The sequence below is a fragment of the Lynx canadensis genome, chromosome B3 (assembly GCF_007474595.2).
Source record: "Lynx canadensis isolate LIC74 chromosome B3, mLynCan4.pri.v2, whole genome shotgun sequence".
NCBI lineage: Eukaryota > Metazoa > Chordata > Mammalia > Carnivora > Felidae > Lynx > Lynx canadensis.
Window position 1 is genome coordinate 62,482,299 of NC_044308.2, and position 22,568 is coordinate 62,504,866.

The 22,568-nt window shown below is 52.6% G+C and overlaps 1 protein-coding gene across 1 annotated transcript; it reads right to left on the reverse strand.

The window, feature by feature from the left end:
- Positions 1-7,513: 7,513 nt before the first annotated feature.
- Positions 7,514-21,594, reverse strand: DISP2 (dispatched RND transporter family member 2). The gene is made up of 8 exons (XM_030318493.1): positions 21,470-21,594; positions 15,850-16,179; positions 15,552-15,581; positions 15,280-15,403; positions 14,901-15,016; positions 14,595-14,722; positions 14,137-14,234; positions 7,514-12,615 (listed from the first exon to the last, which is right to left on the reverse strand). Exons 1-8 carry the CDS (start codon positions 21,580-21,582, stop codon positions 9,355-9,357), a joined length of 4,200 nt encoding a protein of 1,399 aa, XP_030174353.1. The 5' UTR covers positions 21,583-21,594; the 3' UTR covers positions 7,514-9,354.
- Between the last annotated feature and the right edge of the window lie 974 nt (positions 21,595-22,568).

Sequence of the window (22,568 nt, forward strand, 5' to 3'; positions counted from 1 at the left end):
CTAACTTTAATAACACATGGAGATTCCCCCCTACCCCCGTGTTTAAAAAAGGTAAGCTCTACCCCCAACCTGGGGCTTGAACTCATGACCCTGAGATCAAGAGCCATATTCTCTACCAACTGGACCAGCCAGGTACCCCAACACTTACCCAGATTTTAAGAAGAGATTCAGAGCTACTCCTAGAGAATAGGGGAGGGTACTTAAGCTCTTAAAGCACTCATTCATTTCGCTCAATAAATATTTATTGAGCATTTGCTGTGTGCCCGACCATCCTTCTAACAGGACAGATGGGGGTGGGGCAACAAATACCCAGACTGACTGGCTCTGCCCTCCTGGAGTTTACAATATAGAAAATGATAAATAATCACACAAACACTAGTTACACCTCAATTAAGTGGGGGGAAGGAAACCAAGTAAATACATATTTACCAACTGTAGTAAAACTATGAAGGAAAAGCACAGTGTACAATTGATGTGGGAAACAAAGGCAAATGAAAAGTTAAATTTCCTCACTGCCGATAGCCCATTGACAAGTTCTTGAAATAGGCAGAGTGACATTTCTCTAGGAACTCAGCTGCTTTGATGACACTTTGCTGAGGGCAAAAGACAATCTTAGCTTAACATTACCCAACCTCCAGGATCCTGTACATCTACTCTAACATATAAAAATTCCTTTGGAAACTTCTTTTATCTCTACCCCCCCTCAAATGTATGTTAGCAATCATCCTCCAAGAATATGACCCACTGATATACATCTGAAGGGTCTTATGGCTGAGATTTTACTAAACAGTAATGAATTAACTTTTCCTAGCCTCAGAATCCTGGAAACCTTCAAGGTTTTCAAAATACCTTGGAGGCTTGTGCTATTCCTAACCCCTCCCAACTTGAAAGTGTATAATCGGCCACGCCTCACAATCTCAGTGCAGCTCTTTCTGCCCACAAGTCCTGTCCCTGTGATGTAATAAAACCACCTTTTTGCACTGAAGATGTCTCAAGAATTCTTTCTTGGCCATTGGCTCCGAACCTCAACGTTTTCTACACTGCTATGGCAGCAAAAGCCTGGGAAACCCAATTGAAATCGAATAGTGAGGGAAAACGCTTATGTTTGATTAATGAAAGATGAGTGGGAGTTAATCTGATGAACAATGTGGGGTAGGTAGAAGGGAGGACAAATGCAAAGTCCCAAAGCAGGATTGAGCAAGCAAGGCTGACACAGAGGAAGAAAGTGGTATAGATAAAGCCGGAGAGATAAGTAGTCAAATAGCAAGCTTTACAGGCCAAAGGTAAAGAGATTAGATTTGATCCTTAAGAGTAATGGGAAGTCATTGAAATATTAGAGCAGTAGAGTGTTATTCAATTTATATTTTAAAAAGCTCACTCTGGCTACTTCATGGAGAATGGATTGAAGGGGGCAAGGGCAAAACTAGGAGATGGCTGGGAGGCTACTGTCATCATTCAAATGAGAGATGATGGTGGCCTGGCCGCAAGGCTGGTGGTAGCAGTGAGGATTGTAGAGACCGCTTCTAGGCAAACAGCCTTGAGAGACACAATGTGGCAAGGGCCCAGAGCAACCACCTGACGGGCCCGACAGGCCACCCACCTCAAAATATCCATAGGCCCTAACTACCCAACGGGCTGCTTACAACTAGGCACGGTTACCAAAGCAGGGAAAATTCCATAGTCCATACACCTCCTCACCTTCTGCTTTTAAAAACAGCCCCCACCCACTGCCTTGTTTCAGACAGTCCCTCTGCTGTCCTGCCCACTGCTCCTTTGCGGTGTATTCCATAACCTTCTATCGCCTTCGTTCTGCCTCAGGTGAATCCTTTTGATGAGGGAGCATGAGGTAGGTTGAGGGTAAAATACAGGCCAGCACACCTGCCCCCCAGGTGGAATATGTGTGATATTCCTTGGACAGTCCCAGCTACCCAAGAACAAAGGAAAGGGGTTTAAGTGCTTGCCATGGTAAGGTGGGAAACTAAGGCAAATGAAAAATTAAATTCCCTTACTGCCTACAGCCCACTGACAAGTCCTTGAAATCGGCAGAGTGACCTCCCTCTAGGAGCTCAGCTGCCTCAAGGATGACACTTTGCTGGGAACAAAGAGAACCTTAGCTTAACATTATCCCAAACTAGAGGACCCTGTAAGTCGACTTCCTTTACTTCAACACCCCAAGATATATGCTGGCAATCATACTCCAAGCTCATGGCCCCCTGATATACATCAGAAGGGTCTCATGACTGAGGTTTTATTAAATGGTAATAAATGGCATTTCCCTAGCAACAGCTAGTCCTTCAAGGTGCTGGAAACCTTGCTTCCAAAATTCCTTAGATACTTACTCTAATCCTGACCTGAGGGTATATAGTGAATGACCGTCAGGACCCCAGTGCAGCTCTTCCTGCCCACGGGTCCTGTCCTGTGCTTTAATAAAATCACCTTTTTGCACCAAAGACATCTTCCAGAACTCTTTCTTGGCCAATGGCTCCGGACCCCACGAACCCCCCCATCACCCTAAACTTCATCACTTTCACTGCCCATGCCACTGGCCCCACATTTGGGGGCCCCCATCCAATCAGACAGAGATCCCATTCAGACACCACAGTGATGGAAAAGAAGTAGACACATTTAAGACAGCTTTTGGAGGATAGAATTTCAGGACTCCGTGTTGGACAGGATACGGGAGAAGGAGGGGCAGGAGAGAGGGAGATCTTAAGGATAACTCCCAGGCTTGAATAACTGTGGATAGAGTCACTATTTTGTGTTGCTGGGAGATTGAGAGCTTTTTTGAACAAGGTAAACTTGAAATGCCTCTCAGACACTCAAGTGGAGTTGTCAAGTAGGCAGTTTGAAATAGGCTTTCAGCCCAGAGGAGAGTCTTGGAGATAGACTCTTAGGAGTCATGGGTGTATGGATATATTTGGGGAGGGGGGAAGCCAGGGGGGTGCCTGGGTGGCTCAGTTGGTTGAGCGTCTGACTTCAGTCAGGTCACTATCTGGAGGATCATGAGTTTGACCCCGAGTCAGGTTCTGTGCTGACAGCTTGGAGCCTGGAACCTGCTTCAGATTCTGTGTCTCCCTCTCTCCCTGCCCCTCCCTCGCTCATGCTCTGTTTGTCTCTTAAAAATAAATAAACATTAAAAGAAATAAAATAAAAGCTGAATGGGATCTCCAAGAGAAGAAGTATACAAAGAGCCTTAGGGCCAAGGATAGGGATAGCAGCATTTAGAAGTTGCAATGATAAGGTGCCAACCAAGAAACCTGATAAAGAGGTGCCACAGAGGTGACAAGACAACAAAAAGAGGGTGGTGTTTTAGAAGCCAGGAGGAGGAAGTCTTAAACTGCCAAAGGAGGGAGTGGTAAACTATTGAGAATAACTGGTAAAGAAGTCATTGGCAAGTATAGCAAAAGGAACTCTGGTGGAGAGGTAGGTCTGAGTGAAGCCACATTAAAGTGGGTTAAAGGGTACATGAGAGATGAGGAAGCAGGGATGGCAGGTGTAGACATTAAAGAATCTGTGAATGGAGTAGAGCAATTGGGCAATAACTGGAGGTGGGTTGTGGGGGTCAAGGAAGGGTTTTCTCAAAGATGCAGCTACTAGTGGATACATGTGCCGATGGGAACAAGCAGGCTGACAGGAAGAAAAGGATGCTTCAGAGGGAGAGGGGATGATAAAAGGAGAAAAGTCATACAGAAAAGGGGAAGGAAGATGGAATCTGGAGCAGCATTTTCAAAATCTTTTTTGTTGTTGTTCACCCACCTCCACAAATAATTAAAAAAAAAAACCAATGTGCCCTCTCACCCATTTTTAGTTGATGCCTACATTTTTTCATAATTTTAGATATTTGTAAAGGACCAACTTTACTCCTATTACATGCTTTGTAGCTCTTTATTAATTTCTTTTTTTTTTTTTTTTTTTTTAATAGTAGGCTTCACGCCAAGCACAGAGCCCAGTGCAGGGCTTGAACTCATGACCCTGGGATCAAGACCTGAGGTGAGATCAAGAGTTGGATGCTTCACTGACCGAGCCACCCAGGTGCCCCTGCTCTTTGTTCATTTCTACAAATCTTTCCTTTTGGTGTTTCATTTTTGGACAATTACTATTGCCATGTCTTCAAGTCCACCGGTCTTCTTTCTGCAGTGTCTAAACTATTGTTAATTCCATCCAGTGATTTTTTTTCATCTCAGACAGCTCTGGAAGTTCAATTTGTATATTTTTAAAAACATATTCCAAGTCTCTACTTAGTTATATGAATAAAGGGAATACAACTATAACAATGTCTTTGCTGATTTTCACATAGATGTTAGTTCTAGGTCGGTGTCAATGGATCTTCCTCCTCACTATGGGTCATATTTTTCTGCTTCTTCGCGTGACAAGTAATTTTTTTTTATTAGGCCTCACACACTGTAAATTTTGGTTTTGGTGGCTGGTTATTTTTGTATTCATATGAATATTCTTGATGTTTGTTTTGGGATACAGTTACATTACTCAGAAACAGTTTCATCCCTTCAGGTCTTGCTTTAAAATTTATTAGATGGGAAACAATTATTAGATGGGGTGAGCAGTGTTTAAACTAGGGCTAATAAAAAAATAAATAAACTAGGGCTAATTGAGTCCCCACTATTGAGGAAAGACACTTCTGAGAACTCCAACCAATGCTCCATAAATTATGATGTTTTCAAGTCTGGCTGATGGGAACAGGCACTATTCCAGTCCTCTATGACTATTGGCTGCTGTTCCCTCTAATCATTTTGAATGGTTCTTTCCTTAGTCTCAAGTAGTTTCCTCACATTTACACAATGAGTAGTGCTAGGCTGAATACTCGAGAGGGGTCCTTTGCAGATCTCCAGAGTTCTCTGTCTCAGATGTTGGAGGAAGCAAGAGAAAGTGTTAAATGGTCATTACAAAGAATGGAAACCAGTAACTAGAACGGAAACAAGGTAGGCAGAGCTGAGGGTCCAGTGAAGTCTGGTGGTCACGAGTTCAAATCTACACCAATCTGCCCAGCTGCATGATTTTCTTTAGCACTACTGAAGCTCTTATTAGATGTTTGTGAATCTGGTAAAATCCTGATCTTTTTCCTATGTTGAGGTAAAATGTGAATAATCACACAGAGACCTGATAATGATTATAACTTTAAGGTCCTTCCAGGGCTTTTCAGCACAGAGTGGCTTTAGGACAACCAATCATTCACATAGCACATAGTGGCTTTCTTTTGTTTCTCATCTTTCCACTGAACTGAGTTACAATTTCTTCTCTTAAGCATAAACACCTACAGACCTTGAGGTATAGTCTTCCCTGGGAACAAGGGTGTGGGTAGAAAGGGTGAGGAATGGCTGTTTTTCTCTCCCCAAGTAAATGAAATCTTGATGGATGGCATGGGTGTCAGAGAGCTTGTTGTTGCCTGCGTGTATTATCAAGGGCTGAGATAAGGCCACCATGGAAGGAAAGATCAGAAACTCTCTGGACAAACGGGTGAAGGTTGTAAACCAAATGAATCTTCTTTCCCGAGACCCCTCCCAGCCCTTTCATGCACTGGGAGAAGAATGGAACGAGTTAGAGGGGGCTGAGGAAGTTTGGCTTATAAATCACTTGTGAGATGTCTCTTTCAGAATCGGGCTCAAGCTGGGATATTGCCTAAATATCATGGTATCAGTTATGCCATGTGCCAGTAAAATCTAAGATTCTGCCGGTCAAATCAATCTCTAACATTGTCAACAAAGCACCAGAGCCATGGAAGGATGGGTTTTTTCCATAGTAACAAAGTATACCAAGTTACATTTTAAAAACATACAGCACGCATACTCATACTCTGAGTGTGAGTTCAAGGATCTGTAGCACAAATAGGAGAAATGACCTTAAATCCCAAATGGGTATCAACGTAGTTCTATTTTAGAGTGTCTCCGTGTTAAGAAACCATTTCTTGAATTTTTCAGGGCAAACATAAATGCTTTAACTGGTTTTCCTCTGCTTCACAGCATGCTTCTAAGCCATATACTCATTGTAACCACTGATAATATTAATAAAGTGAGTAGGTCTGCTGAAACTCAAAGGAAATTGGAAATGCTTTACATCTTGCTTTCCACAGTTGGGGCTGGAGAGGCAAGCTGGGTTACTCACTAATGTGGATTTCCTGCTGTTGGTATGGGCCCCTCTAGGTGTAAGGTGATGTTTTAGGTCACCACTGGGTTCTTCCAGTCTTTTGGGCCCGGCGGTAGAAAGAACAGATCCAGTTGGTACCTTAACTACTCTGGCTTGTCTGCCTTCCTGTAGGGTTTTGTGGCTGTGGCCTGCAAGAATGGGACCCAGAAATCCCCGAGTAGGGTCCTCAGGTGTGCCCAAATCCTCGATGCCTGCCCCACCCACCCCTTCGTATTCTAACGGAGCCAGAAAAAGCTTTTAAGCTCCAGTCCTAGACACCATGTCTCTTCTTGCAAGACACAAGAGAGGGTGTGGGGGAACAGGTTCTTTTGGTCTGGATCCCTGCTGCCCTCCCACAATACAGGGCAGAAGAGCCTTGGTGAGCTGCTCAGAAGCAACTAAGATGCTGGTCTCTCTTTTGAATCAAGGCCAGACTTCTGCTTATGCTCAAGAGGAAGGGCTCACCTCGTCCTCCCCCTGGCTGATTGTGACAGATGAGGCCAGGGCTCTCTCGGCCTGGATGTGTGGCAACAGGAGGACACGTCCATGGTGTAGAGAAGCCAAGACCCTGATGAACAGCCACAGGCCAGACAGGTGGAATTTCACTTGGACATGAAGACAGAGTGGTCCCAGCAGACCTCCCGGGGGGACGGGTCCAAGTTAGGTCCTAGTCACTGCCTCCTCCTCCTCCTGATGTCAGGGGTCAAGAGGATTTGCTTTTCTTATTTTGCAAAGGAGCCGACATATCCCTTGGTCATTCCTGCCCACGGTCTTCTCTCTCTTCCACAACTCCTGTTGTCATTCGGGTTCCTGCTCCCCTTCTGAGCTACTTGGGGTGGGAGGTAGGTCTCAACGATATAAAGAAAACACAAAACCAAAAATGCCCCTTGATTTGCCTCCAGCGTGGTCACAGACTGTTTGGCCCTAGAAAAGTCCCTTCCTGTCTGTGATACTCATCTGTAAGATGGCCTGGATCAGTGGTGTTCATGCTACATTCTGTGGAGCTGCCAGGAACTTGAGGGGTTCCCCAGGGCCTGTCTGAGAGGCACAGTAAAAAGGGGAGCTCAGCTGGCTCTGTATACCCCACCCAGAACCCACTAGAGTCACTGCTTATTATGTTTTATATGCTGTGTTTTCACACAAGAATTCTTTGAAGGAAGGGTCCTGAGGCTACAGAGCTTGAAAACTGTTGGAATTGGGGCGCCTGGGAGGCTCAGTCGGTTAAGCGACCGACTTCAGCTCAGGTCACAGTCTTGCAGTCCATGGATTCGAGCCCTGCGTGGGGCGCTGTGCGGACAGCTCAGAGCCTGGAGCCTGTTTCAGATTCTGTGTCTCCCTCTCTCTCTGTCCCTCCCCCTTTGTGTTCTCTCTCTTTCAAAAATAAACTTAAAAAAAAAAAAACAAAAGAAAAGAAAACTGCTGGAATAAATGATCATTAAGGTCCCTTCCAGTCTGAGATACTTGCACTTCTGAAGCCCAGCTTGAGTTGTTTCCCTCCTGGAAGCCTTCCTGGTTACCCAGTCCTGGGTACTTGACCTCCAGCAATACTAATGGTGACAGGCATTTGGCCCTCAGCATGCCCTGCATGGTGCTGTCAGTGACCCATCGCTCCTGTGTGTCTATGTGAGCTGTTTCCCCAGCTAGAGGGAGGGCTCCTTGAGGGCAGATGTTCGATTTTCCTTCCATGCCTCCGTCTCCCCGAAGTACCGTAGGAGAGTAGGTGTTCAAGTAAATGTGCTCCAAGTGCCATCGCTCTCACGTGGGCTCAAAAACCTTGTGGAGAGACTCTGCTTTGGGGAGGAGGAGTCACCTTTTGGTCTGCTGAGAACCCCCAGAACGTCATGTCCTTAGGAAGCTGGGGGCCCTGACGCGGGGAATAGCTTTAGACTCACACACTCCCAAAAGGGGCAGGCCTGGGGTCCTGCCTTAACTGAATTCTGTTCAACCTCTACTACCCTCAGTGCCTCTCCTGACAGGGGCTCTCCATACACTGTGGCCATGGAAGAAGCATGCCCCTGAACCCGGGAAGCAGATCAGCCAGGATGCCCCATAGCCAATAGGTTCTCAGTGGATCTGAAGGGAAGCACTGGGCAGATGCGGAGCAACTTGCAGCCAGCTCAGAGTATAGCTCTCTCTGGAGACGGAGGTCTAAAGAGAGGAAGGAAGGGAGTGTTGCACTCAGAGACACCTGTGAAGGCAGGTCGTAAGAGGGTGCCAGAGGTGAAGGGTCAAGTTAGCCACAAGCCAATGTCCCTGGGGCAGGGAGCCAGGAGAGTGGAAGTTTCAGGGGGGAGTGAGCCAGGGAAGTTGCTTCCCCCTGTACTAGTTCTGTGCCTGTGGGTCAATCGCTTAAGCTTACTTACTCTCAATGACTTTACCTATAAATCGGGGGCAGAAGGACCTGGCTAACCGCAGGCTTCCCCATAGTGACATGGTGAGACTAAGGAGAAAGTGGGTGTGCAAGTGTTCCGTAAGCTAAGAGATGCAGGATGTAAAGGATTCTTATTGTTTGTTCACAGGGGAGAGCACGCTTCGTGTACCAGAGCAGCTCCCCACGAGGGACCGTCCTGTAACTGAGAGACACTCTGAGGCTGACCAGCCCTCCTCTTCCTGCTTCATTCCCAGCAGCCGTCTCTGCCAGGCCCTGGCAAATACCTGGTCAGCCCGGGGAGTGTGAGGGGGTAGGGCTGTTCAGGAAAGAGTCACTTAATTCTGGCCCAGAGAAGCTCTCCAAAGAGAAGGAAGTGTCCTGCTGAAGAGCCCCTGAAAGGTGTGAGGCCCTGGAGGCTGCTGAGGCTCCCTAGGGCTCTTCTGGTTGGTGAGGTGCCCTGGCAGGATTCCACGGACTGAGTCCCTTCGTCCCACTTGGCTTGGGGGCTGGGTCAGCCTCACCCTGATACCTGGAGCTACACATCTGGCCCTCCCCCTTCCAGAGGTCCTGGTTGGCATATGGGGACAAATGAGACCTCAGCAAGTTACAAGGAGAGCTTGACATTTCTCTCCAAAGACCCTCTCCACTGAATCCTCCAGATGTGGGGAGTAAGTAGCAGTCTGGACCAAGGCTGAAACATCTGGCAGGGTTTAAAATCCACAGCTGGAGGGTGAGACCTCTCCATGCTGATGCGGGCAGACACTATCAGGCTCCAGTCTGGGGCTGCCCCCCTCCTGTCACCTCTGACAGGCTCTGTGCCCCAGTCCTGCCTTCCTGGGCCTCCCTCAACTACTGTAGCCTGAAGTGTGGGTGCTGGGCCTGCGTAGCCAAACATCTGGCAGATCTGGCTGGCTGTTGGGCAGCACCACAGGGCTGCCATCCCCTGGTGCCCCACGGCCCTTCCAGGAGGAGCTGCTCTGGTGGCAGGCAGGCAGCGACGGATCATACACGGTCTCCCTCAGTGCCAGCCATAGGGTGTCTCGCTTCTCATTCAGCTGGCCCCGCTCAGGTACCGTTTGCTCCGTTTCGTCCAGGTCCTCTGGGGAGGCACCCACAGAATCTGGCACTCGGGCACTGGGCTCAGAGGTGCTTAGGCAGGTCTCGTCAGAGACACTGAGCCCCTCCAGGGTGCTAGCTGAGGAGCAGAGGCAATCCGGAGGCTCCACGGCCTTGGGCTTGGGAGGGTGGGCCGAGGCTTCTGGTGAGGCCTGCACGGGCTCAGCCTTCTGCCCTTGGGAGTCCTGCCTGGCTTGGGTTTTGGGGCTGGGGCCAGCCTGCTTATAGGGGGAGGAGGTCTGCAGGGCCGGGCACTGGCTGAAGACTGCCTGGTGGTCCAGGAACAGCTCCCTTGGGGAGGCAGGGGCCGGTGGGGGCCGGGGGCAGCAGGGGCCATCATGCAGCTGTAGATCCTCAGAGAGCACCGAGGGCCGGTGGGACAGTTTGCTAGTGGCTGTGCTGGTGTCAAAGCTGGGACTCCGGCGCCGTGCCAGGGGCTGTAGCTCGTATTGTTCCGAGCAGGATCCGGGTGCCTTTCCCACTGGCCCTGATCTTGGGCGGCCTGCCTTTTCCCCACTAGGCTCCCCATTCCCAGCATCCCATGGCAGGTGGGCACAAGGCCAGAGGATCTGCCCACAGTTCTTCTCTGGTCCAAAGAAACAGCACAGAGATTGGAAGAAGAAGCTGGCAAAGCCACAGCTGACGCACTTGACCATCATGAGGACAATGCCCAGCTTGCGATAGAGCAGCACCGTGGCAGGCAGCATGAGCACGCCGGCCGCAAACAGGGCCGCGGCCCCCACAGCCGTGGCACAGCTGGTCTGGCGCAGCGAGAAGGCCACGCGGCTCAGGCGGTCGGGGTGTGGGCACAGGTGATAGGAGATGCAGTAGTTGACAGTGAAGTCTACTGAGAGGCCCACAGAAGCAGAGAGAAAGAGGGCTTCGGCAGTGTTGAGCTGCCATTCGAGTAGAACCAGGAGCCCCACGGTAAGCAGTACGGTGCCTGCCACCGCTGCCACGGAGAACAGGCTAAGCGGAACGTTCCAGGTGCCCAGCAGCAGTGTGGCAAACGCCAGCGCCAGAGCCAGGCCCAGCACCACAGCAGGTTCTGTGCTCAGGCTGTGTTGCAGGCTGTACAGCTCCAGATGGCTGGTAAACCAACCCCGGTGGAGGCCGGGAGGTGCCCTGCCCAGCTCCCCTGCCAGCCAGTGGCTGACTTCAGCATAGAAGTGGTGTGCTTGGCTGTAATCTGTACTGTACTGGAAGTTAGTCTGGAACTGCAGAACCAGGGCAGCCAAGCCGCCCTGGCTATTGAAGCGGGGTCCTAGGTCACGGGTGCTGTTGGGGCCTTGCTCCAGAGCCATCATCTTGAGGCAGTGCAGGAAAAGCTGGGGTGCCCAAGGGAAGCCTGAGTGGCCACAGCAGAGGCCAGGCCCCAGGCGGGCACAAGCAGGGCTCTCCACCCAGCGCTGGAGGGCCTCCATGAAGCACAGCGTGGGCCAGCCCTCGGGCTGGACACCAAAGAAGCTCTGATTCCGAGCTTCGTGGCAGAGTGCTAGCAGCCAGCGCTGGGCCTCGGGACCGCTGGCAGAGAAGGCAGGGTCACTCACCAGTGAGCTGTTGCTGCGAGGGTCCAGCGGGTCGCCAGTGTCCACGGGCAGGATGCCCCACACCAAAACCACAGGCATGTGGCCGCCCTCGCCCTGAGGCAGCCGCTCAAACAGGAACTGCTGGCGGTACTCCGCGTCGAAGCGCTCGAAGGGGTGGCTAGGCCGGAAGACCTGGCCGCGGGGCGGCGGCAGAGTGGGCAGCCGCAGACGGGGGCTAACGCCGGCGATGTAGGCGCCCCCTGCCGCCAGCGCGGCGAACCAGCAGATCCAGATGTAGCGGAACTTGATGACCCCACAGGGCAGCAGGCGCTGGAAGAGCAGGCGCGAGGTGCTGGCCGCCGCCCTCCGAAGGCCGCGGAGCCGCCGGTGCAGCGCCAGCGCCAGCCGCCGGGGCGCACTGCCGCCCCACGGGCCCTGCGCCCGGGACGCACAGCCGCGGGCCAGGTAGCGCTCGTGGAGCACGGCGGCGGAGGGCAGCCAGGCCAGCGTGAGCGCCAGGTGCGCCAGCACGGACGTGCCCATGTAGAGGGCGAAGCAGCGTACGGCCGGCAGACGGCTCAGGTAGCTGGCATAAAAGGCCGCGGCCGTGGTGAGGCCCGAGACCAGCAGCAGGTAGCCGAAATGGTGCATGGTGCGGCCCACGCGCTGTGCCAGCCCCCCGGAGGGCAGCTGGCTCTTGCTGAGGCGCCACAGGTCGAAGAAGATGAGGGTGTGGTTGGCGCAGACGCTGCTGAGCAGGACGAAGGCTGCCAGATTGACGAAGGGAAAGTAGGCCATGCGGAAGGCCACACGGTAAAGAAAGAAGGCAACCAAGAGGGAGCCCAGCACCCCCAGCAGCACCATGAGTGTGAGGAAGAGGGAGCGCAAGTAGAGGGCGATGCTGAGGAAGATGGCAACCAGGGCCAGCAAGGGGTACACCGTGTCCTGGACCAGGTAGTGCCTCAGCAGCTCCTGCTTGAGGCCCAGGTCCATGCCAGTGATGGATGTGTAGTTGTCAGAGAGCCCCCAGGGGGTGGCTAGGCGGTCCAGGTAGATGCCCATCATAGAGGCACCCTTTGGAGTGGGCAGGAAGAGCAGGCTGTACTTGAGGGAGGGCACCTGGTAGTCAGCAGTCTGGGGGCTCAGGAAGTCCCTGTCCAGCAGAAAGTGGAGGAGTTGGTAGACGGCACTGCTCCGAGAGCACTTGGTGGGAACCTGGGCGCAGTGCGGGGGCTTGTCCTGCCCGGGGCCCAGACAAGAGGGCACCAGGGCACCGCGGTGGTAGTAGATGGCACAGGCCCGCAGAAGGGCCAGTGTTCGGGCTGCATCCGCTTGGGTCGTGTCCAGGCAGGAGGAGCGGTTGGAGAGCACGGCCACATAGTTGCCCAGGGACCAGCTGGGACAGCACTTGTTGGCTTCCGTCCGCTGGCACAGAGCCCCAAAGCGGGTATGGGAGCGGATCTGTACAGCACACACAGCGGGAGAGAGCTCAGGAGCAACGCAGGGGCCCAGGTTTCCCCAGCCCTATCCAAGGCCCCCTCACCTCCTTTCAGGCTATAGGGCAGAGGCAGAGAGGTATCTCCCCAGCCCAGTAGAAGTGGCTTGTCTCAGAGCTGCACTTGGCTCCGGACTACATCTTGACTCCATCAAAGAGGAGCCTCAGGGATGCTGCCCGAGGCCTCAGCCTGAGAGGTCCTGCCCTGAGGACCCCTGCAGGTCACACACCCCAGCTCTTCACTGCCTGAGCCAGGAGTGCCAGTGGAGTGCCAGCCACAGAGGGGTCAAGGGTCTAGGGAACTGGAAGCAAATGATGGGAAAAATGAGGCCAAAACATTCCAGGATCAGGGTCAGTGCCAAGCCTTAGCCCCCCACCTCTGTCCACAGGTCTGCTTAAACCCTCTTAGGGCCAGGGCTGTTTCTTTTACAGACCCCATGTCTCCTTTTCTCTCCCACCTGCTGTTGACACAACACATCACAACAGCTGGTGTAGTTTGGGAGGGCACGGGCCTGGGGAATCAGAGGCCCGGTTTTGTCACCAACTGGATGTACTGTACGGCCTTGGGCCTGAGATCGTGGTGACAACAGTAACATTTATTAAGAGATTTCTGGGGCGCCTGGGTGGCTCAGTTGGTTGGGCGGCCGGCTTCGGCTCAGGTCATGATCTCGCGGTCCGTGGGTTCGAGCCCCGCGTCGGGCTCTGTGCTGACAGCTCAGAGCCTGGAGCCTGTTTCAGATTCTGTGTCTCCCTCTCTCTCAGACCCTCTCCCATTCATGCTCTGTCTCTCCCTGTCTCAAAAATAAATAAACGTTAAAGAAAAAAAATAAAAAAAAAGAGATTTCTATTGCCAATCACTATGACAAATTCTATCTTGTTTAACATCCCTATGAGACAAGTACCATTATTTTCTCCATTTTACATATGCAAAGCCTGAGGCACTGAGAGGTTAAGAAACATGCCTGCAGTCACACAGCTAGGGAGTATTAGAACTGGCCTTGAATTTAGGCATCTGACTCCAGGGCGCATGTTAAGGTGTCTTTTGGTACTTTGAATTCACTTGTATGGAGTGCCTTGGGCTACTCAGTGGTGTTCGCACTGTTTTTAGCAGCAAATCTTTCTTCAGATGTTATGGTATATGGCTTTCCAGTTGGCATGGTTGGATTGGCACTGCTTGGGTTGATGGAGGCTGGGGGCCTTGGGCTGGGTCCTCCTCAACAGCTCTTGAAGCTTTGCTTCGGGACCTTTTGAAAATCCCCAGGCTCCACATAGTCTGTGTCTTGGCTCTTATAAAAAGTTGAATCTTCTTTCTCCACCCCGACCTGGAGCCTCTCAACAGGGTTGGAATAATTTTCTAAGCAGGGAATATTCTTCCCTAGTCCACCCTGGCAGTCCTGGCTCAGCTGTATTTCCTTGAGATCAGGTCCCTGATGTCCCTGCCCCACCCCCACACCCCCCAACCCCTGGCACCTCCCCAGTCTGCTCACCTGGTCCCGTTCCATGCGACACATGGAATGGATGGCGTGCAGGTTCCACAGGCTGCCCGCTGAGGTCGACATGAACACCAGCTGTGCATAGCTCTTCTCTGCAACACACCCCACCCCCCACCCCTCCCAGAGCTCAGCTCTTTGGCATCAGGTCCTGGGCCCACCAGAGGGAAGACGCTTACCCAGGGCCATATGAGGTTCAGAGTCTCAGGAGTCTGAAACCTGTGCCAGGCTGCCTGATCCGGTGCTCCACCCCCACCCAGCTTGACTCTGTGTGGCTGGAGTACCCGAGACCTGCCTCAGCCTCCCAGCTGTAACCCAACTTCCTTGACTTGAACATGGCCAGCCAACCTCCTTCCTTTTCTGTCTGCCCACATTTGTTCTCCTGAGCCCTCCTGTTCTAGTAGGTAGGAAGGGGACCACCATGAAAGGCAAGAACTGGCTAGGCTGCAGCTTACCAGGGGGACCACAAAAGAAGTCCTCCTGCCCTCTGTCTTCCAGGGGTTCCACCATCCTTCGAGGCCGGACCAAGCCCTCCTGGGCACTGCTCCAGGGTGTGGGGTTCAGAGTGGTGTGGGGGTTTGAGCTGAGGTAGAGAGAAAATCTATGCCAGGCACCATCAAGGGGTAGGGGCTCAGAGGAGGCCAGATACCACTCCCCAGGGGATCCCAGCAAGTCCCTCTGACCTGCATTTGGGGAGGTCACCCAATGCCCCCTCTCTTTCCCCCATTCACTTCAACAGCGGAAAGGTGGGAACCCACTACCTGTTCAGCTCAAAGTCTGGGGAAAGAGAAAGCAGCTTCCTGGGGCCTGTGAGGGCTTGCAGTGCTCTCCAGACCACTAGCTTGCGCCCAATGTCTGTGTCTCGAGGCTCAAAACCCTGCAGGAAGGAAGACAGAGAAGATCAGGCAGGAGGAGGGGTGCTCCGTCTGGCTCTTCTTGGCTCTGCCCCTTTGCATCCCTGGAGCAGAGAAGGCCAGTCCACCTGTCTGGATTGTTGGATGAGAGTATCGCCCCTGTACCATTTCCCCAACGTGCACTGCCACCCCACTCCAGCTGTGCCGTCCAACTTTCTGCCCCAGACAGAGCCGAGGTGGCCAGGCCTGGGGGCCCCTATCCCTTCCCCGTCCCGCCCTTTCTTACCAGCAAGGGCTTGGAGAAGTCGGGCAGTCGGTCCCCCAACAGTCCAGCCAGGGTGCAGAGGAGGATGACAGCCAGACACAGCAGCAGCATGGCCACCGGCCACTCGGCAATCAGCTGGGAATAGCTGGGAAAGAGGAAGAGAACCCACACGAATTGGTGTTGGGTAAGGCAGCAGGGTATGGTGAGCTTAGGAGTCACCAAGAAGGGGTGGTGGGGCCAAACTTGGCACCAGCCTAGTCACCCTTAGGGGGCCAGAGAAGGCCCAGGCCTACCTCTTTGGCATCTGGAAGGCCCGTTCCTGCCTGTGGAAGAGAAGAAAGATACTTGCTTGTCAGAGCCCTCTTGCAGGGTGGGAGGTAGAGGAAGATGGTACTAACCCTTACAGGCTGTTCTACTCCCAAGCTCCAACCCTTACTTCCTCCTCCATCCAGGCTGCCTCCTCCATCAGAGGCAGGAGACATCCTGGGATGCCTCCTAATGAAGGAGTCCTGAGCCCCAGAGGCTCACTCCACTTTGAAGCCTTGCCCCACCTTCCAGTGGCAGCTTGCAGGCTGCTGAACCCCTCCTTACCTGACACTGACCACATGGTGCTGCACGGATGGTGGCTTCCAGGCCCCATCTCGCTGTGAGGGGGCTGGAGAAGGGCTGAGGCTAGAGCCATGGGAGCATAGAGCTGCCCGGTCCCCAAGCCCTGGCAAGGAACTGTCCCCCCGGTATTCCTGTGGTGCCTTGGGATAGGTGAAGTGTGCAGGGGCCAAGGGGCTGGACGGGCCCCCAGGCCGGAGGGTGGAAGTCGCTGGTGGGGGTCCTGAAGAACTGGAAGGTTCCTCAAGGGGGCAGCTGTGGAGAGAGCAGCTCTTCTCTGGGCTTGCCTCAGGGGCCACAGCCTTGCTTTGGGACCTGTTGAGAGAGGAGACAAGGGTGATGGGGGCGGGGGTCATCCCATGCCCCATCATTGTTCAGGAGTCGGAGGCAAGGAGCCGGGGGCTTGGGGTTGTTCTATTACTAGTCCTGGGGGAGAGGTGAGGAGGGTGCAGGCTACTCCCCAGCCTACCTCTTGGGTCCGCTATCTCATTCACTCATCTGTCCACACGCTCAAAAAATGTTATTGGCAGAGCCTGGCACATGCTGAACACTGTGCTTTTACATATATGGTGTCCTCTATTCCTCACAAAAACCCTACAGGGGAGATACTTTCCTTGTTTTATAGATTCGAAAATAGGTTCAGTGAGCCATGAAGCGCTGGGCCTTAAACCCAGGTCTGACTTGCAGTCCTGTGCTCTTCCGGCTGCAGTCATCTGTTCATTCTCTTGTCGGACATTTATTGAGCACCTGCTGCAATCTTGGTCCCACCTTAGAGCCTGTGAACTTTCTCCTCCTTCAGCTTGGGGTGCTCCTCCCCCAGATAACTGCATGGCTCATAGCCCCTCTTTAGTCTCTGTTCAACTATTACCCTCTTAGAGAAGCCTTCCCTGACCACCCTTTCTAAATAATCACCTGTAAGCTCTCTATCCCCTTACCCTGCTTTGTATTTCTTCACAGCATTTGCCCCAACCAGACCTTATAGTGTTGTCGTGTTTATTGCCTGACTCGCAAATGGAATGTGAGCTCCAGGAGAGCAGGGTCTGGTGCATTTGTTCATCTCTGCAGCCCTCGTGCCTTGAAGAGTGACTTGCACTCAGAAGGTGCCCAGGGAATATTTGCTGAATGACTACTGAGCACTAGATTGGCTGCTAATAGTGGTCCTGGGATGAATAGGGCCTTTGGCCTCTAGGCACTCATGGTAGGCAGGAGATGTTGACAACAGTCCAACATGTTGGGTGCTGTGAGAGAGGAAGTCAGAGGGCTGAAGGAGCCCAGAGGAAGGCCCAGCTTTGATAGGGGTGTGAGGTTTAGGGTATGCCAAACCTCAGGGAAGGTTTGGCACAGGCAAGTGCTGCCCTTCCACCAGCCTTGGGCCATGGGGCAGAAGGTTTGCTTTATAAGAGTGCGCACAGTTGGGAGAGGGAGTTGGGACCCCCAAGGAACTTGCTAAGGAAGAATTGGCAATAGATTCTTCTTTCCAAATTACTCATGAGAGCAGCTCTCGGTGCATGGATGCAGCCCCACTCCTTGGGTGCGGGGGGAGGTGGAGTCCCACCCAGTGGCAGGATTGCCAGACCTAAGACGAGAGAAGATGTCCACAGAACAGAGTAGCTTAGGGCTATGGAGGGTTTCCAGAGGGGCTTCGGACTGGGAAGCCCTGGCAGAGTTCTGTCTTCTCTCCCCATTCACCTGACTCACCTGGCTGGCCAGAACTTGTGTAGTTGTGTCGTTTACGCTGAGCCAACCCTGGCTTCCGGCCCTGCCTGCTGCACTGCTGAAAGGGTTATATGCCAGAGTCCCAGCCATGGTGGCAAGTAGACATTGCCCAGGGAGGCTGGGTTCTGCCCAGAGACCAAGTAGAGGAAGTGGATAGAATAGGTAAGCTCTTCCTCCTCCACCCAGAAGGACGACTGGCTGGCATAGCAGTCTGGGAAAGGATGAGCCCCATGCTGAGAGCAAAATGGGGGAGCACTGGGGGTGGGCTCCTGGCTCTATCATCCTTTAGCTCTGGGGCCTTGGGAAAGACACAATTCTTGGAGTGCTGGCATCCTTGCCTATTGAGTGAGAGTATGTTGATAATGCCCCCTCTCCGTTGGGTGTGGGAATTAACTGATACAACATACGTGAGGTGCCTGCCATGGAGCCTGGCATGTGGAAGATACATTTGCTTTCCTGCCCCTTCCCACACTCAGTTCTTCAGGAAGCATATAATTTAAGAAGTATGTTTATATTTACAATTTGACCTCTTTAGGCACCTCAGATAATGTATCTCCATTTTAGAACTTCTCGCACCTTGAGAATCTCATTACATATATAATTATAAATACTTTCCTTTTTGTTATCTAAAAGCTAAGTCAGAATTTGATCTTATGGTTTAAATCACTGATACTTATTGGGGCACCTGGGTGGCTCAGTCCATTAAGTGTCCGACTCTTGACTTCGGCTTGGGTCATGATCTCGCAGTTCATGGGTTTGAGCCTGCATTAGGCTCTGCACTGACAGTGTGGAGCCTGCTTGGGATTCTCTCTCTCCCCCACCCTCTCTCTCTCTGCCCTCCCCCACTGGCTCTCTCCTTCTCTCTCTCTCTCTCTCTCTCTCTTTCTCTCTCCCCCCACCAAAAAAATAAATAAATAAACTTTAAAAAATCACTGATACTTATTTTTAAACTAACTCGACCTTTAGAAAAATAGGAATTTGACCAAAGATGTTCTAAAAGAAGACCTCAGATGACCTATAGAATTGATATAGCAGCCAGCGTCCTGGCAGATAAAAGACCTTATTGACCCCTCCCCATGGGCCAAAGGGAGGCTGGATAAAGCTGGATAAATGGCCAGGTTTATGTGCATAAGTGTGGACATGTACTTCTTTAGTGTTTTTTTTTTTTTCCTGCAGGTCTTTTTTTGGCACCTACCACATGCTGGGCACTGTTTTTGGTCTGGGTTAAATCCTGAAGGCATGAATATGACCCATTAGTCTTTGTCTCCCTCTTTATTTTTATTATTTTTTTAAGATTTTATTTTTTAAAGTAATCTCTATAGTCAATGTGGGGCTCAAACTCACAATTCCAAGATAAGAGTTGCATGCTCCACTGACTGAGCCAGCCAGGTGCTCCCTGGTCACCCTCTTTACATCAAAGCCTGCCTTCCAAGGGTTGGTGCGGGGGGGGGGGCAGCCAGGGGGCCTTTCCAGCTGCCCATGGCCTTAGAGCACTCACTGAGCACTGGGCTTTTCCTAGGAGCCAGGCCCTTCCACTTGGAGTGTCTGGTTTTGTTTTGTTTTGTTTTGTTTTGTTTTGTTTTGTTTTTTCTTCAAGAAGGGAAGCACTTTGGAGGTGCTGGAGGAGAAAGGAAATACTCTCCCTTAACCAGTCTGCCAAAGCTCATAAGCCTGCATCGTTCTTTAGCTGGCTTTGTTCAAGGGGGGATTCCAGCCTCTACCATTGGTTTGCTTCTACGGGGGTCTCCCTGGCCCCAGCCCCTTCTTTTACACCCCCTTATCCCTATCCAAGGACCTAAGATCAGATGGTTCTAAATCTCATCTTTCTTGACAGTGCCCATCATTGTCAGTGTGGCAAAATTTGAAACCCTCCACGTTCCAGACTCAACCCTCCCAAGAAGAAGAGCCAAACTCTTTTGAGAAAAAAAGATTTCTCCTGCCAGCTCCTGCTGCCCTCTGTTCCCAGGATACCTAGTGATAATACAAGTTAAACATCCCAGGCCTTGCCTCCCCAGGCAGCTTTTATTCTTACCCCCTCAGTTCCATCGCTCTGATGAGGGTGAGAAACTTCGTAGGCTGGCCTGCAACCCAAGTGACTGGGGCAGGCAGGCAGCGGGATGGAAAGTGGTGACACAGGCTTCATCAAGAGGCCAAGGCTAAAGCAGCCATGGCCTGGCTGACAGAGCCCCAGACACAGAGCCCCCACACGGAAGACTCATAAGAGATAAATGTACATGTGCATCAACAGCACCCCCAGGCCCACAGACACATAGCCATATGGACATCCATGTGATCCCGCAGACAGGCCTAGACAGATGAGGGAGCAATTCATGCCACTAGGAAAATAAAAAGGTAATTTAAAAAAAGAAACAGAGAATGAACTATTTCAAATTGCTCTGTAGTTAATGCATTAGTAAAGGACTGTGTGTGCTTACACACGTGCAGTTTTATTCACTGTGTATCTAACCCTAGAGTAGTCCTTAGCTCAGCAGGAACATATTTGTATTTCTTGAATTGAACTGTGTCCCTTCACCTGCTTAGTGCCCAGGGTCTCTGGGGAAGTGCAGAGAGAGGCCAGAGGTCCCAGGGAGTTGCTGAAGGAGAGCAAGTGGTTCCTGTGCCCAAGAATGATCCTCATGTGCAGGGAAAGTGATTAGACTAGATGGGGTTTATCCTTGGTAAAAGAAATATCCAAGGCAGCAAATGACTCTCCAGCCCCTTCTAGGGATGCTCCTGGTCCCAAGCCCCTGCCCTGCTGTGTCCTGCTCCTGTCATGTCCGTCCCTAGCTCCTTGGTCAGGCCATAGTCCCAGGTACCCCCTGGTCCAGGGAACACATCCATCCTATTTCACCTCCTTGAAGGAAGCTCTGTGCCTTTCAGAGTGAAAGGTGGCTAAATCTATCCAGGCCGATGTGTTGACAATAGAGGGAAGAGAACATTTTTCTCCACTTGTGGGGCCTCCTCTTTGCTCTGAGGTACAGAATGTACATTTTAACTGGTGCAGTGTAGACATATGTCCATCTCTGTTTTTTGCCCCCAAATAATACCTCTTATTTCAGTCCAGGCAAGAGAGAGACAGGCAGTATCATGTCAGGGGAGGAATTCTGAGGGTGGCAGACCAGGCAGGGCACAGAAATTGCGCCATATTGCTACCTGGCTGGGCTGTTCCCTCACACATATGGTGGAGGAAGGTGGAGGAGAGGCACCAAGATCTGGGTCCTCAGAGAGAAGGTGTTCCTCTTGTCCCACCGGCCTAGGGCTCCTTCAGGGATAGTACTGACCACGGCCTGAGCCTTAGAGCCTGCCCACCCTAGCGCCTCCAGGGCCTGTCGGTGGCTGCCACACGCGGGCACTCAAGCCCACATGTGCGCAGCCGGCCATACAGGGCAGACTGGAGACTGACGGTGATGTACAAAGACAGTCCTTGGCGTGGCGGCGAGTGTCTGCTCTCCCCAGGACACACACCTTGGGGATCCTCCTGTCTACCCTGCACGCGCACCTTCGAGTACACTGACATGCTGAAACCCAGACTGCGGGCTGCGGGCTTGGAGCTTACTGAGAAGATGCGGGGGCAGGGCCTAGACGGAGGGGCTCAGAGGGCTGGAGGGGCGGAGGAACCCCCGGCCTTAGAGGTAAGGTAGGAACAGTGGGTGGGGCAGGTATTGGGCAATGAGGGCGACGGGGACTGACAGTAGGGGGTATCAGGGAGGGAGAAAATTGACCCGGCAGAATGAGGGCGTGGCCAGGGGGCCGGTAGCTCGGGGCGGTGGAAGGGGTTCTGGGAGGGGCTGGGGAATGAATGAGGGAGACATATGGCGGCTACAGGGATACCTGGGGCGGGGGTGCTGGGAAGGTCTGCGAGCCGGGTCTGCGGAGCGGTCCGCCCTACCTGTCCGGGGAGCTGCCGTCTGGGGCCAAGGGTTCCTCCTTGGGCTGCTGCTCCTCTTCCGGACCCGGGCCGGGAGCCGGACCGCTGCTGCTGCTGCCGCTATCAGCGTCCATGCCCGTGGGCGGCGCCGCTGTCCGGGAGCTGGTGCTGAAGCGGCGGCGGTGGCGGGCTCCCGCGCATGCGTCAGCGCCAGGAGGACCGATCCGTGGGCGGGGCCGACAAGAGCCCAGCCAATGGGCGCGGCACCAGGGGTGGGGACAGAGGCTTCTCCCCGCGCGGCTGCCTGGCGCTGGAGGCTTTGCAGTCTTTAAAGACCCCGGGACTGGTAGTGGTGGCCCCCTCTACCCAGGCCAAGTCTGAGAGCTGCTGTTAGAGGGGCCCAGCTGTCTGGCTGTAGTCTGCACATTGGCCTTTCCCAGGGGGACATCGGTCTTCCCGTAAGGGACCAGGAAGCGCGACTTCAGGCACCGTGCAGAGAGCCTCACAACTTGACACGCACTCTTACAGCCGGAAAGAGGGAGAAGCTTCCACACCCGCACTTCACTGTGCAGGAAGCCGAAGGATTGAGAGGTCTGGCGGTTTAAGTTCCACATTTCTCTCGGCTTTGCTCAGCAACCACCCCCTCCTTCCCAATGGGATTAGCACTATTCATGTTGGGTCTTTCTTCACGTTTCTCTGGACCTGGACCTGAGTTTGCACCCCTCAGGCGTGGAGCCCGGCTTCTGTTATTCAAGTGCTGAGTGTGGGGTGTGGGAAGAGGGAGAAGAGAGAGAATTCGCAGCTCTTTTTCTTACAATCACCCCCTTTCCGGCCTGGAAGGTACTCAATAGCCACTCACTTTAGGACACTTGCTGCCTCTACCATCAGGGAATGACTGTCAGGGAGGGGAGGCATGATGGGCCTGGGACAGGCCTGGGTAGAGGGCTAGTAATAGATATGGATGGTGTGAGAGGTCTGGGAGTTGGGGATTGGAGGGAGTCCCAGATGTGGGATTTGGATGGACAGAAAGTGTTTCACAGCAAGCAGGCTGGCTGTATATGCAGGGAGGTGCCGTGGCTGAGGAATGGGCCTTGGGAGAGAGTCAGAACCTACCAGCATT

Bases quoted from the DNA above. Each gene is read 5' to 3' on its own strand.
- DISP2 (XM_030318493.1), bottom strand. From the start codon at position 21,582: ATGGACGCTGATAGCGGCAGCAGCAGCAGCGGTCCGGCTCCCGGCCCG. The intron at 15,582-15,849 runs GTAAGGAGGGGT...TCTCTTCCACAG, and splicing joins CACCATGTGGTCAGTGTCAG to GCAGGAACGGGCCTTCCAGA. The intron at 15,017-15,279 runs GTAAGAAAGGGC...TCCTTCCTGCAG, and splicing joins ACTTCTCCAAGCCCTTGCTG to GGTTTTGAGCCTCGAGACAC.